Below are 14,017 nucleotides of genomic sequence, written 5' to 3'. Positions count from 1 at the left end.
AGTACTCTTGTATTATCAATGAAGAGTCAAATCATGCATAGACTACTATAAATGTCGATCAACTGGATAGTCTTTTCCTAGTTTTGAGTTTGTTACTATGGTTGAAGAGAAAATATGCTAAGGTTGAAACCATATGTGTCCCAACGGTTAGAGCTTAAATTGAATCAAGTAATGGGCCTAATTCTACCCACACACAAAAAAAGTAATGGGCCTAATTATGGACTTAACCATACTTGGGTCATGGGCTATATTTTGATTAACAACTCATATAAAGCAACGGTAAGGCTAAGAGTCAGTGATAAGTTACATTAATTTGTTGTTGTGATTCTACAAATGTTATTAGTTTGGATATGCTTTGTTACATGGTTTGTTATTCTGAACACTTTCAAAAGTATGACAATTGGGTAAAAGTTGCATTCTGTTTTGACTTTTATAAGTCAAGAAATTAATCTTCCTATGTAGGTAGAATGGGAATAATGTCTTACTCATTTGTATGTTAACTCATTTATGAAATGGGTTTAGCCCATTTACAAAATGGGTTTGCTCTTATTATTCCAAAACGGTGCCAAGCTCGATTGAGTCAGTTTTTTTTCTTTTTTCTTTTTTTTGAGCTCGCACCGTTGAATTTAACATCTTTCACGTGTCGAGCTCTCATCCCTGAACTGCACCACACTACACTTTTAGGAAATTGGAGAGGATTTTTTTTCCTTGGATTAATCACTTATCATTTCAAAACTAAAAGCATAGTTCTATCATATTCTTTTCATTAAAAATGTTAAGGGAAAAAGTACATTGTCCAAGACTGTGGTTCATGCGCCTAGACACAGGTCACTACAAAATGATCGTCATGCCCCCATAAAAAGCAAAAATGCCTTCCCTATTGATGCTTATGCGACTGCTAACATATTTGCCGAAGTCCTTTAATTGATTCGAACCAATTCCTGCCCATTGTACTCCGTTTTTGTTTTCAGCTGATTTTGATCGGATTTCATTTCCGACTCCATTTTCGATTCAGTTTTTCTAAAACCTTGGTTGGGGCCTATCTGTCTACAAATATTGGATTCTCCATGCTGACATATGGCAGATATTAGGCTTCGAGATGCAATAAAACAAAATTCCTTTTTAATGAACACATGGACGGGTTTCCAGTCATACATTACATGTGGTCCCCATGGTCATTTAGCTAGTTAGACCATCTAAGTCTATGTTGCACCACTTTGATTAAGACCTTTACCAAATACTCTGAGCCTCTGATGCACTAACAGTAATTTATCTGTGTAAAATTCCTTATGAGCTAAACATAACATAGCTAAATTTTTACCAAAAAATCAAGATTACCAAGAAGATGCATAGGACCTCAAATGACATGCATCGACATACATGGACATACATGGAAGGATATATATTGAATTTGATTTTTGACCATTCTAAATCAATCTGTAAATATTCAATTGTTAAAATTACACAAACAGTTATTTGGTCAGTTGGTTGGTGGCTTGTAGAGGTCAGGGGATCGATTCTCTTGGTTTGCATATCGTGTCAAAAACAGACACCCCTTTGACCTTCCCCAATTGGTAGTTGTAGGATTTTGTTGCCTTGTCTTAGATTAGATTAGGATATACCCCAAAAAACGAATCCCTCTCTTCTCCGTTGTCCCTAATTAGGTTTAGGTTTAGGTCGAATGACGACATTGAATCTAATTGTTGCCGGCAGCCTATTTTATCTATCTCTCTCTCTCAAATCGAATTATTGTCACAATTTCTACTACTCGGATTTCTGGGGTTGATCACTAATCAAGAGTCATTCTTGTTGAGATAATAGAAGACTTTTTTTTTTTTTGTTGCACACAAAATGACTCTTTTTCCCCGAATTTTTGGGTTTTCCATTCCAATTTAAGTAAGTGAAGATTTTAAGATTACAGTACGTGTAATGGTAAACACAACTCTTTGAGCCTGGTCCGTAGAATCAAAAGAATATAATTTGTACTTTCCAAATGCCATTCTAGAATTTGAATTCCAGAATTGGGGCCAAATTTCGTTTTAGGCTAATATGGTGGTGGTTCTAATGCGTCGACAACAGATGGGAATGTGACCTTGTTAGTGCAATGGTGGGGTGCTAACGGGGTACAACAGCTGGCCACATCGATCGTCGTGGTGGAGCTTGCAACAACGCTGGGCAGGATGCACAGTGAAGTGATGTTTTCATGTCATCTCCGACCGTTTTCTCTTGGATTTTTGGTAAAAGTCCCACCAAATTGATGAGATTTTACGAAGAAATGCCTGTGATGGGATTGGAGAATTCTTGAGTCACGTCACGTCGATTGACAAGAAAAAATGCTATATTCTTGTTATTAAACCAAAATCCCACCCCGACAAGAAAAAATGCTATGAATCCTCACCGGTACTGCAAATGATTTTATTCTCATGATGATAGAATAGTTCGAACAACTATCTCACCCCATAAATCCTACCCCGTCAAATGTATGGGACCAAAAAGAATTGATTTGCACGGATCAAATTCTGTCCGGTGGCCACAACGGTTTAAGACACCTTCCTAAGTACCAGCCCTTCATAAGTAATGATGTGCCATCTTATTCACTTCTTAAAGTCCTTTGTTTCTTCTTTCACCCAATAATAGGCTTGTAGTTGATGTACGGATTGATCAAATTTTTTTTTCTCATCTTTTTTCTATTCATACTTAAATTAATTCAAATCATACATATCAACATATATAAATAAGATGATAGAGTACTTATATTATATCGTAGATAAATCCTATTGATCATGTTGATGAACAATACCAAATATAAGTTATATAACATCATGAACCTGAATATACATGGAAAACTTAAGGAATCGATAAGACTGAGTTGTGTCATTAGTCACTCTTCTTAAGACATTTATTTTCTTCTTTTTTAACCCCCTCCAAAAATAATTGATTCTATTTATTAATTTTTTAGAGAAAGTTTTCTTTCAGGAAAGTTCTTCCACCATGGGTAGAGGGTTACCTGGTCCTTTATTTTCTTCTTTTTTTTAATTCTTTTGGAAAACTGAGTGCCCCAATGATTGTGATGTAAATTCTCCTTCATAAACAATTTTTTTTTTCCACCTCAAGGGATGTTAGTTCATGGTAGCACATATCAATTATAGACATACAAGCCTTAAAAAGGAAAAATATATATATAATATTTCATTATGTTACAATCTTGGACCAAGATTTAAACTCTGTCGGCACATGAGAGGAGAGAGAATGTGACAGGATGGTACACAACCTTTTCCCTACAATTTTTTTACCTATTTATTTTCAATGGTCTTTTTTTTTTTTGGGGGGCGGGGGTAATGCTTCCAGTAACAATAGCATGTTACTACTCTATAAAACTCCAAGGAGATAGTTTTGGGTTTTTTAACCGTCTAGAGGGATCTGTCTACGCTGCCTCCTTAGTCTATATTTGTTTATCTTAGCTACGAAGAGTCTTTCTAGGCTTTTGGATGTTCACAGTGATCGTGGGAAGGGATGGACCCAAAAGTACCCATTTTTTGTTTGTTGCTGGTACTTTGATGTTTTAGTCGAGCAACGGAGCATGATGCTCTTTCTTTATTTTTATTAGCTATTTTGGATATCTTTAGGATTTATCAAGCCATCAAAGCAATTTTTTAAAGAATAGTGTGTTTTTTTTTCTTCTTCACAATAAGGGTATCTCTTTGACTAATAAAGAGAAAATCATTAATATTCTTGGAGTATCCCTAATGGAGAAGGGTTCTCCTTATTAGAAAATAATCTTTTCCAATTCCCTAAAAGTGTACAGTGCGACAGTGCAGGGTGGAGATATCGACACCTGACAATTTGGACATTCAATGGTGCCAAGCTTGAGAAAGAAAGAAAGAAAAAAAAAAATCGAAAGTCAATGAACTCGGACCGTTGAATGTCTGAGATGCCTGGTATCAACATCTCTACCCCGAACTACCGCACTACACAGTTCTAGAAATTGGAGAGGATTAAAATCCCTCATTATCTTGGGACACCTTTGATGTAAAAAAATTTAAAAAAAAGTAAAATGGACAATGTTCATTGATTAGGTCAGACCTAAGCAAGGCTTATGGAAGGCCATGTTGTATATTTTCAGAACATCAAACCTTACTAGTTTTTTTTTTTGTTGGGTGAGAAATCTATTGAAAAAATTGCAAAGGACGGGAGGGGAATTACAAAACTCCAGACCCACGGAGTGGAGGTTATATGGATCCTTTATCTTTGTAATAGCAGTTGGGTTTATGTTGTTAGTTTTTTAATCCAAAATTTTCTCTATGCCTCATAGAATTATGATTTTAGTGAGACTTTGTTAGTATCAAAGACCAGATCTTACATGCAGCAAACGGTGGTAAAACAATTTAAAAAAAATAGAAATATAGATAGATAACAAAGAACTTTGTGATTGATTGACACGGAAGAATTCAACTAGGTGAAAGATTTATTATATTATCTTCTAACAGCTATTTTTATCACCCAAAATGCGAAATTGGCCTGAAATCCACACCAAACCTTGATGCAATTAGAAAGTATAAGCATGCGCATGTGCTTTCCAAGGAAGGTAAATTAATTACATTAATCACTTCACATCCATTTTTTTGTCCTTACAATTTGTTACATAAAATGATTTCACATCCACTTTTGTCCTTTAGTTTGTTATAGTAGGACCATTTAAATACAAGGACGGGCAAGTCATTTGACATCCCAATAATAATGGTACGGGAGACGGCTACCAGAGCAGGTGGTGGTGGTGGTTTCCCATTCCCAGCATTGGGTTGTCGACTTGTCGTCCACAAATCATAGTTTTAGGTGTCAGTATTGTTATCGGTTGTATCAATTGATTCGTATCAGATTGGCCGATACTGTTACAATTGTTAGGTATCAGTCAAAACTCAAAAGTGCTTTGTCTTCCCGATTCGGACCGATACGTCCGATCCATGCCGTCATTTATTTTCAAAGTTTTTTCTAAACACACTCGTGAAATGCACGGATTGATTTGACAGTAGAAAGAAGAGAAGAAAACGAATGGGGTTTGGCTTGGTGAACTGTTTAAATGAGACAGTAGCGCCGTAACGCACGCCAGAGGGCCAGACTGTAGGAGGAAGAGACGGGATGAGAAGTCAAACATTGAATGCCGACGCTTCCCCACATCAGGCCATGGGGGGTGATGGTCATTTCTTAATTAAGGCATTAACTACTTCTCTCTCATTCGTTGCTGTTAGCCTGTTTACTGCATTCTGCAGATGCCCAGTTCCTCAGAGTGTTTTTAAATATCTCTGTTGCACTCTCCTTTTTTAACTCTTGCTGCAAAGACAAGGGTTGTCTAGATAATTTGCAGAAGTGACTCAAGTGAGTGACTATAGCAGGATGGCAAATGAAGAGACGAGTTCAGCCACCGGACCAGCTCGTCGGATTGTTCTTATTTCGGCCGGTGCTAGTCACTCTGTTCTTCTTCTCTGTAAGTCTGAAGTTTTTTCTGTTTTGCTTTTCTTACTTAAATATAAGTGCTTAAAGAAAATTACAAAATTATGGTTCGTGGGTTTATTCATTTTTCTATTTGAAGATGAATGTTGCTGTGTTGTTATTTATTTGATTAGAAATGTGAGAGTTATGAAAATGGGTATGTACTGGGGGCCTAGGGTTCATTGTAGATGGAACCGCACTGTTTGGGATCCGGTGCCATAGTTAATGGAGCCCATCGTTCCATTTTATAAGCCACATTCAACGTTCAGTTCCTGGGCTTAAAGTTTTGACAGGCATTTGATATCTCATTTCTCTGTTGGGTAAGGTGTAAGTCTTAGGTTCATCATGTTGGCGTGGGGCAATCTGAATCAAAGTTTTCCACCATTGATTGTTCCTCATAGACATTCGAACCAACATAGCAAAAAAAAGTAGGGTTTAAGGTTACCTCTTTGTACCACAAGTACAGTACCTTGAAAGTAATATGGCACTTAAACAGGCATCCCTTTGCAAATGAGCAGGTTCCCACCTTCAATGTTGAGAGAAAACTCAGACAAATGTATGCAGCCTTACCCTCTGCTTCGCAGGACCGGCTGTTTCCAAGTTTTGAACCCACAACCAACAGGTTGCAACAGCGCAACTTAACCGTTGCACCAAGGTTTGCCCATTTTAAGTAATTTTTAGATTATTTACCAATAAATACACCCCCAAAATGGTGATAACCAAAACCCCATTATAATGACAGATAATTACGTTAAAGTCCCTTCACTTAACAATGTCACATAACGGGCTTACGAGTATGGAATATGAACACCTTCGGGAACCCTAGCCCATTGAAACAATTATGTCAGAGAATCTCAACCATTAATTGGACATAAAATTTGTGTAAAACCTTTTCAAATAAAATTATTAAATGAATAATAATATTTTGAATGCATTTGTAAACTCTTTACAAAACATCCGCCGAGGTTGGATTTTGGTCCAATCACAATCGTTATAATTCTCGTAGGATATTCACCTTATTCGAGAAGTGGATACCTTGTAATGTATTTCTTCCATTCATAGATAAACATTGTGAATCCAACGCACCGATATATAGCCAGTGTAGGCATCGGCCTTTGGTACACCAAAATGCACAAAGTACAACTGCAATAGTAAGGACCTTTGAGGTATGTGGACCAACAACTATCACAGAGAATCATGCCACTTAAAACAACATACAGTTGTTCATGCAAGATTCTCAGATGATCCAGTTCGATACACATAACATATGAATACCATAGTTGTCACAACGTCTAAGCGAACCAAGGCGTTGGAGGGAACCTGGATGTAAGGCGACACCAAGGCATCCAAGGGGGCGCCTTGACAACTATGATGAATGCTCACGTCTATAACCATATGAATAGAATGCCCAATTATTTCCCTAGTTGTGAACACTTTAAGCTATATAACTTTTGAACAACATACCGCGTATAAAATGATAATGCAAAATTAATTTAATTTAATCTCTTTAAATTAGGTTTTATGGACACATATATCCAACACATCAATGTCCTCCTCTTGCACCTCCCACTTCCATATTTCTGGGTGATTGTGTTTCCAGCATTTTCAGTTTGAGATGGTTCTTGATTAAGGGGTGAGGGGGCTGGAGTGACAACGTAAGCTCCGTATGTGTCCCAATGTGGAGGTTTTTGGTCAATGTTTTGTTGGTGAGATCATGTTTCTGTTTTCAGGTCCATAATATATCCTCACTGAGTATCTCCATTTTAAATCCCACCCCCCGCCCCCCAAATAAATAAATGAATAAAAAGAAGGAAAAAGGATGCGAAGTATCTCCATCATCTCAGTTGAGATTTGAGACAATGGATTGCCTCTCTCTCTTGCACCAAGGCCCACCCATGCCTTTTTTTGGGGGGGGGGGGTAGCAAGTAAATTTAAGTGCATCCAAATTGCTGTTGATTGTGGAACATTGCTAATGTGGTATCCATTATTGACATGTTGGCTCTTCTTTAGACCTCTTAAGTGTCCCATACCCTTTGACACACAGTGGAGAGGGTTACCTAATCCAGTTGGGTTACCACCACATTATGAAATCTGACAGGGTATATGAATTGAGATCTCTAGCAAGGAAATCTTGTGCCACCGCTTATTGCTATCTCTCCCTCTGCTAGATCCTGTCATTCTCATTAAAGTTGAGATAGATATAGATCTTTTGTGTTACTTTTCTTTATTATTAAATTTTTTTGTGTCATTGCTGTTGATTTCAGAATGGAATACAAACCAAGAAGCTAGTAGGGAAACTTGATGAAACAGTTGGTAGATGTATCTCAGGGTTAGTGGGAAAGAAAAGGGAGAAAATAGGATTTTCATGGAATCGAGGGATTGCTCCACTTCTGTTGGTCTTGTACCTTGATCACGTGTCACTGTTGACTCATAGGGCCTAGTTCTTTCTTCGGTCCATATTTATTCAAAAGGCCCCGTCCATCTCTGTTGATACCAAGTCTGCTTGATAGGGGGGGGAAAAAAAAAAAAAGGGAATACCACTGTCTTCAGTGCCTTGCCCAGACGCTTCCCTTGGTTTTGCTGTCTTAGGCTCTAAGGCAATAATTGTGCATTGAATGTTACATCTGCATTTGCTCACTGCCAGGGCACTCAGTGGGGAGGCTCTTTTGTTTTTCTATGCTGTGTGCACCAGTTTGGTCTTGTTAATCCTTGAACTCTCTTGAGGACTGCTACTTTCTTTTGCTTTGGCTATGAGTGATCTGTCTCTGACAGCATTGGGTTCTGCAAGTGTTTCCACAAAGACTGCAGATCCAACTGTGACAGTGTTTGGATGATTGACATGGGCTATCTCAATCTATTTACCTTTCTCTCTTCCATGTTCAGAACGCATGTCCATCTGCTATAGTGTCCTGCATCTATAAGCCACGTAAGCTTGGTATCTGATTTTCCTGTTAACCAGTCCAATTTCTTTTGATTTTTGTTGGTGTGTCTTTTATTGTTGTACCATGTCTTTTATCCAGTTAATTAGCTTTATATTTTTAATGCACCCAATTCTTCTTCAGAATTTGGATGACTGACATGGGCTATCTGCACTATAAGTAACTTGTCATTTTAGCTAATAATTTAGTATGCATGTTTAGACTTTTAGTATATCAACTGCATAATACATTTATGTATTGATCTCGTTCTAACTATTTCTGTTTAAAGCTTCTAATGTCTTGTCTTCATGACAACTGCAGTCCCTTTTCCATGAGGAGATTTCAATAATCATTTCATTATGACCTTCTCTTTCTTTCTTTCTTTTTTCTTTGCCCCTTTATTATACCTCGTCCTACTTCTCTCTTATCTATTAATCCTTTTTGAGATATTACCATGTTGATCTGACTTCTCCTACTCTTGATACTTCTTTGTGTATTGGTACTCATCTTCCGCCTGTGCTTTTCTGACCCTTGTGACCTTGTCTGAATTTGATAATCATATCTTTGCTGACCTTTACTAGACCTCGTGTTGGATATAAATTATTATAATAAGGGTATATTTGGGTAAGCTTCTGATAGCTTTTAGGCTTCTAGAAGCCAGCTTTTTGAAAGCAAAAAATGCAGATCCAACTGAGGTAGTCGGTTTGGAATATTTACTCCATAATAATGAGAAGCTGAGAAGCATATCCCTTCTTCCCCTGTCTGGGCTTCTCGTGTGGTAGATGGTAAAGATTCCAGATCGACTCCTGTCGTTGCACCCGTGTTTTTGCCCTCTGGAAGCCCCCCCAGAAGCTTAACCATAATGCACTAGATACTAACTTCTTTATGACTAAGGTTGACAAGTAAACAAATACAAGAAAGACTCAGATCAGAGGTTGTAATGGCCAGTGAGTAGGGTCATGGAGTAATGCCAATTTATTGAACTGTTGGGTTGATCCATGTTGACCTGGCAATGTTAACTACACCAAAGATATCATAGTCTGAGTACTAAAATATGATAATACTGATAAAACGAATAAATTAAAAAGAAACTATCAAAATTAATTAAAGATAATATTAGTAGAGTGGAGTGGCTGAATTGGATTTCTATAGTTTGACACTAATAGTTGGGATAAAGAGGGCGAGCCTTGGTGCAACGGTAAGGTTGCTCCATTGGTCACGGATTCGAGTCTGGAAAGCCTCTATGCGAAAGTAGGGGTGAGGCTGTGTACATTATGACCCTCCCCAGACCCCGCAGTGGCGGGAGCCGGGTACGCCCTTTTTACCCTAATAGTTGGGATAAATCTTAGTTGGTTGAGTTGAGTTTTAATTAAACAATAATATAAAGACTGATGGAAGGTGAAATCATCACGATTGGTTCTCCTATTTCTCTCTTCTCTCTCTCTCCTGCCTCCCTTCCTCCTCCCTTGCAGTGGCACTTCAATGGATGGATTTATTTTTTTATGATATGATGTGAGATAGGTTTCTTGATATGAATTGGATCTTACCATACATTTCTAAATATTATTTATGATTGAACTCAATTTTGCCAGGGTACTGTGACTGGTATAAGTAGGGACTTATGGGGATAGTGGTAGGTTTACTGGAGCTTGAGTTGTGTGTTTTTGAAACTCTTTCCTAGGATAGAAGAATTTGTCCTTGCTCTTTGACTATGAAAACATTAGCTATTTGAGGAGAAACTATGTATATTTGGCCACTCAACTGTGGAAAAATTGTCAGGTGTTTTGTACTGTTGAAATTTTCAATAAGTGAAGTGGCTGATAATAGCTCTTCCAGAGAAATTTTTGGCTGTGGATTGTACATTTATACCTGCCTCCTCTAGCTCCCTTTTTAATGGAATTATTTTTATTGTTATAATAAAAACAGATAAGTTCCAATCTTTACGTAAACAATCTGAACCCTGGGTTTGAATTTTCATTGGGAATGTTGCAATCTTTAGTGTGTCATTTTGTTCATGATCTGGAATCATATATCCTATCAAATCCTACCATGTCAATTAAAACAATAAAACTATTTTGTTGTGTTCGTTTTGTTTTCTCAGTGGATGATGGTGGCCAGATTGAATGTTAATGCCTTAATGAGGAGTTTTGTGGAAACACAAATCTCAATTATAAAGGTGCATACTGTTTATTTACATGGAGAATCACAGTCAATTTGGTGAGACATTTGAATTATTTGATACAGGGTATCCATAAAAAAAATGATATTGGGATTCAAAAATGTAGTTTAAACATGTAAAAGATAAAATGAAAAAATGATAAATCCAAGGAGACAGGGAAACATGAAAGAATCAAAATGACCATATCTCAACAATTGAATAATTGATATGCTTAATTAAATATGTGCAATTGAAAAATTTATGTTGATTATATACATGGCAACTTTGTGCCAACAAGATAGTCATATGTTGAGCTCATGATGTTTTCTTTCCTTAAAAATGTGCGGGGAGGAAGGTAACCATAATTATTTGTGCTCCCCAATGTTGTCATATGAGGTTTACTAGGGATTCTGCATGTTCTGATATTCATGATATCTTACTTTTTTTCATTAATTCTTGTAAGTTGTTAAGGAAAATGTGGATGGTTGTTGGCAATGTTCCTAATGTGTCAATGAATTACAGCTGGCCATGTTGTTTGCTCTTGGGGACGAGGAGAGGATGGACAGTTAGGCCATGGAGATGCTGAAGATCGACTTTCCCCCACCCAAATGAGTGCATTAGATGGTCATGAAATTGTCTCAGTTACATGTGGAGCTGATCATACCATTGCATATTCAGAAGCTCTGATGCAAGCGTATAGTTGGGGATGGTGTGTTCCTTATCTGTTAAACTATGTTATTGGTAATTTTCCTTTTAGAACCAATGGGCAAAATGTGTTGCCCCCTTTTCTTTCTACTATGTGTATATGTGTATCATTACTATCATACACATTATTGTATTCCCTCAGCATTTTAAATATTTCCTTTTTCTTTTCCAATAATTTTCTTACGTAGGAAACAAATTTCTTGCTCGAAATATTGTTTTCAAAGTAATGCCATGTTGAAATATCATTTTTTTTTGTGTCTGCCATGTGAATAAAAAACACATAAAGAAGTTCCTTTTCTGATAAATACCAGTTTTGTCCAAGATCTATTAAAGATCAACGAAGAAACTTGTAGAATGTATCTTTTCAGTGTCCTCCTTGGTTTATGTTGCAGGCAAGTGACACTTCATTTTCTTTTATTGTCAGTTTGATATCTGTTTGATTATTTTCTGAGATATTTTGTTCTTCTTGGATCATATATGGGATGGTAGCAATTTATTCTGATGTGGGGTTGAAGGGTTTTCACTTTTCATCAAGAAGGTTGAACTAATATTATGAAGCACTTTCCTGGAAAATTTCTGGTACCATAAACTTCGTGAAGGGGAAGAAGAAGATGTAATTATTCAGCTACAGTTAAGTATATAAGAAAAGGAGTAAAAATAAGAAAAGGGCGTACCCAGTGCACCAGGATCCAGCCATTGCGGGGTCTTGGGAGGGTCATAATGTACGCAGCCTTACCCCCGCTTTATGGAGAGACTGTTTCCTGACTCGAACCCGCGACCACTAGGTCGCAATGGAGCAACCTAACCGTTGCGCCGAGGTCTGCCCTCTTAATATATATATGGTTCTTTTCTCTTCCTCCACCCACCCCAACTCTACCACCTGGACATCTGGGTGTAGCTATTGTAATGTGGGAGTATTACCATTAAATTTGTGTCCATCACAAATTCACAATTAAGAAAGCATATCTGCTGTCTTCATGTATCTATCATCCCCTTATTAATCTTTGACATTATATTTTCTCGTCTTCTGCATGCATCAATAAATTTGGGAGTTGCTCTAAGAAACGATAGGTAAGTACTAGATATCTGTGTTATTTTACAATAATTGTTTAGCAGAAAACCCGAGGTAACAAGAAAAAGGATTCAAATCCTAATTAGAGTTTTGTAGATGGAAAACTGTGGAGGATAAAAGTAATGAAACAGTGGATGATCTAGCTAAACAACACATTGTCCAGCCACAGATTTGTTTTGGGGAATCATTGCCCTTTTGAGACTGGTTTTTTGGTGGGCTTCTTTGCCTATTCTTTTCTGGGTCTGGTTAGTGTTAGGGTGAGGAATATGTCCTGTTTATGTTGTTCCTTAGGCTGAATTTTTTCCAGCTCTTCTGTTGTGTTATTAACCTATATTTTTAATAAATAAAAAATCAATGATTTACATCCAAAAAAGGGAAAAAAAAAAAAGACAAAGAAATATTTGCGTGACTAAGATTGTTCCCCTCCTTTATATAATCTCTTTCTTCTCTTGCATAAGACCGAAGTCTTCCTATGATGGAACACTACTTTTCCTCACAATTTCTTAGATCACTTTATAAGGCCTCTGGACTTTCCTAGAATACTTTTTTACTTTAGTATACTCTAATAGTAACGACATGCAGCTCTTCTAGTACTCTTTTCCTGGTATTGGGAAGGGGAGAGCCATGGAGATTGGCTTATAGGTATGCATCATGTTTGGAGATGCTAATATGTTGGCTGATAGGGCTGCTGATGGATACAACTCAACTCAATTAAACTCACTAAGCCTTAATAGAACAATTTGGTTAGCTATATGAACCCTGTCAGCTGAAAAGGCTTGCAGATCTTGTTGTAAATTGTTCCTCTATAGCCAGGAGCTCTCTTCTGTGTAGAATGAACTTACGCTCAGGGCATAAAACGGGTAAGATCTGGATAGATCCAAATCTAGATATGAATGTTGATTGGTAGTCGTCTTTGGAACCACATCTAATATGCTATCCAATTGGTTTTATACTTTTATGTATGGATTTTTTGGTTCTGATTGGGATTTTTATGTTGACCCTAAACAACCTTGTACGTAAAACTTACATGTGCCTCCAATCCCAGCTCTTAGTAAGATCAGGAAGACCTAACCTTGATCGAACACATTATAAATCTGACCTGTTATGAGGATAACCTGGCCAAAATGAACATGCTTTGAGATGGACCTCAGATTTGACCCACCACCATTTGTACCATGCTTTCCCTTTTTTATTCATATAGTTTTTGTTATTCTACCCCTTTTCCCTCTTACCTCATTCTTTCTTGTTCAAGTACTTCATCTTTTCTCCTTTTTTAATAATTTTTTTTTTATTAATTAAGAAAAAAATTAAATCAATAGGGGATTAAAAGAACAGAGAAATTTTTGGACGAAAAAGACTTCTGTTTACCTAAACAGCCTGCTTACTATACTTTCCAGTTCCCAAAGACCAGACACTTATAAAATACCTACTGAACCTATGTGGTGGCGCATCTGTAGGGAAGAGCAATTTAGCTCTGACTAGGTTTGATCAAGCTACGTAATTGAAACCAGTGTCGAAATACCAAAATGCGATCCTAATGGGACACTCTGAGAAGATTTTTCCTACATGTAATGTAAGTATTCCCACAATCAATATTTTAGAACCTTGGCTGGACCTGCTGTCCCAGCACTGGCTACCTGGAGTGGTCCAGTTGGACGTGGACCCTGATCTAGAGTA

General features: G+C 37.2%; 1 protein-coding gene across 5 annotated transcripts in view; it reads left to right on the top strand.

Annotated features, from left to right (window-relative positions):
- Positions 1-5,336: 5,336 nt before the first annotated feature.
- The window catches only part of LOC122668102 (ultraviolet-B receptor UVR8-like), a 28,450-nt gene continuing 19,769 nt past the window's right edge, over positions 5,337-14,017 (top strand). For 4 of the 5 annotated variants that reach the window (XM_043864670.1, XM_043864669.1, XM_043864668.1 and 1 more), the window contains exons 1-2: positions 5,337-5,482; positions 11,086-11,272. In XM_043864670.1, coding sequence (XP_043720605.1) covers positions 5,392-5,482; positions 11,086-11,272 — 278 coding nt within the window. In that variant the 5' untranslated portion in view covers positions 5,337-5,391. Of the gene's footprint in view, positions 5,483-11,085; positions 11,305-14,017 lie in introns of those variants that run through there. The other variant, XM_043864671.1, reaches the window with a different exon arrangement.

This window comes from Telopea speciosissima, chromosome 7 (assembly GCF_018873765.1).
Source record: "Telopea speciosissima isolate NSW1024214 ecotype Mountain lineage chromosome 7, Tspe_v1, whole genome shotgun sequence".
NCBI classification, from domain to species: Eukaryota; Viridiplantae; Streptophyta; class Magnoliopsida; order Proteales; family Proteaceae; genus Telopea; species Telopea speciosissima.
Note: the sequence above shows the minus strand (reverse complement) of the source record. Positions and strands in the feature narration are given on the sequence as shown.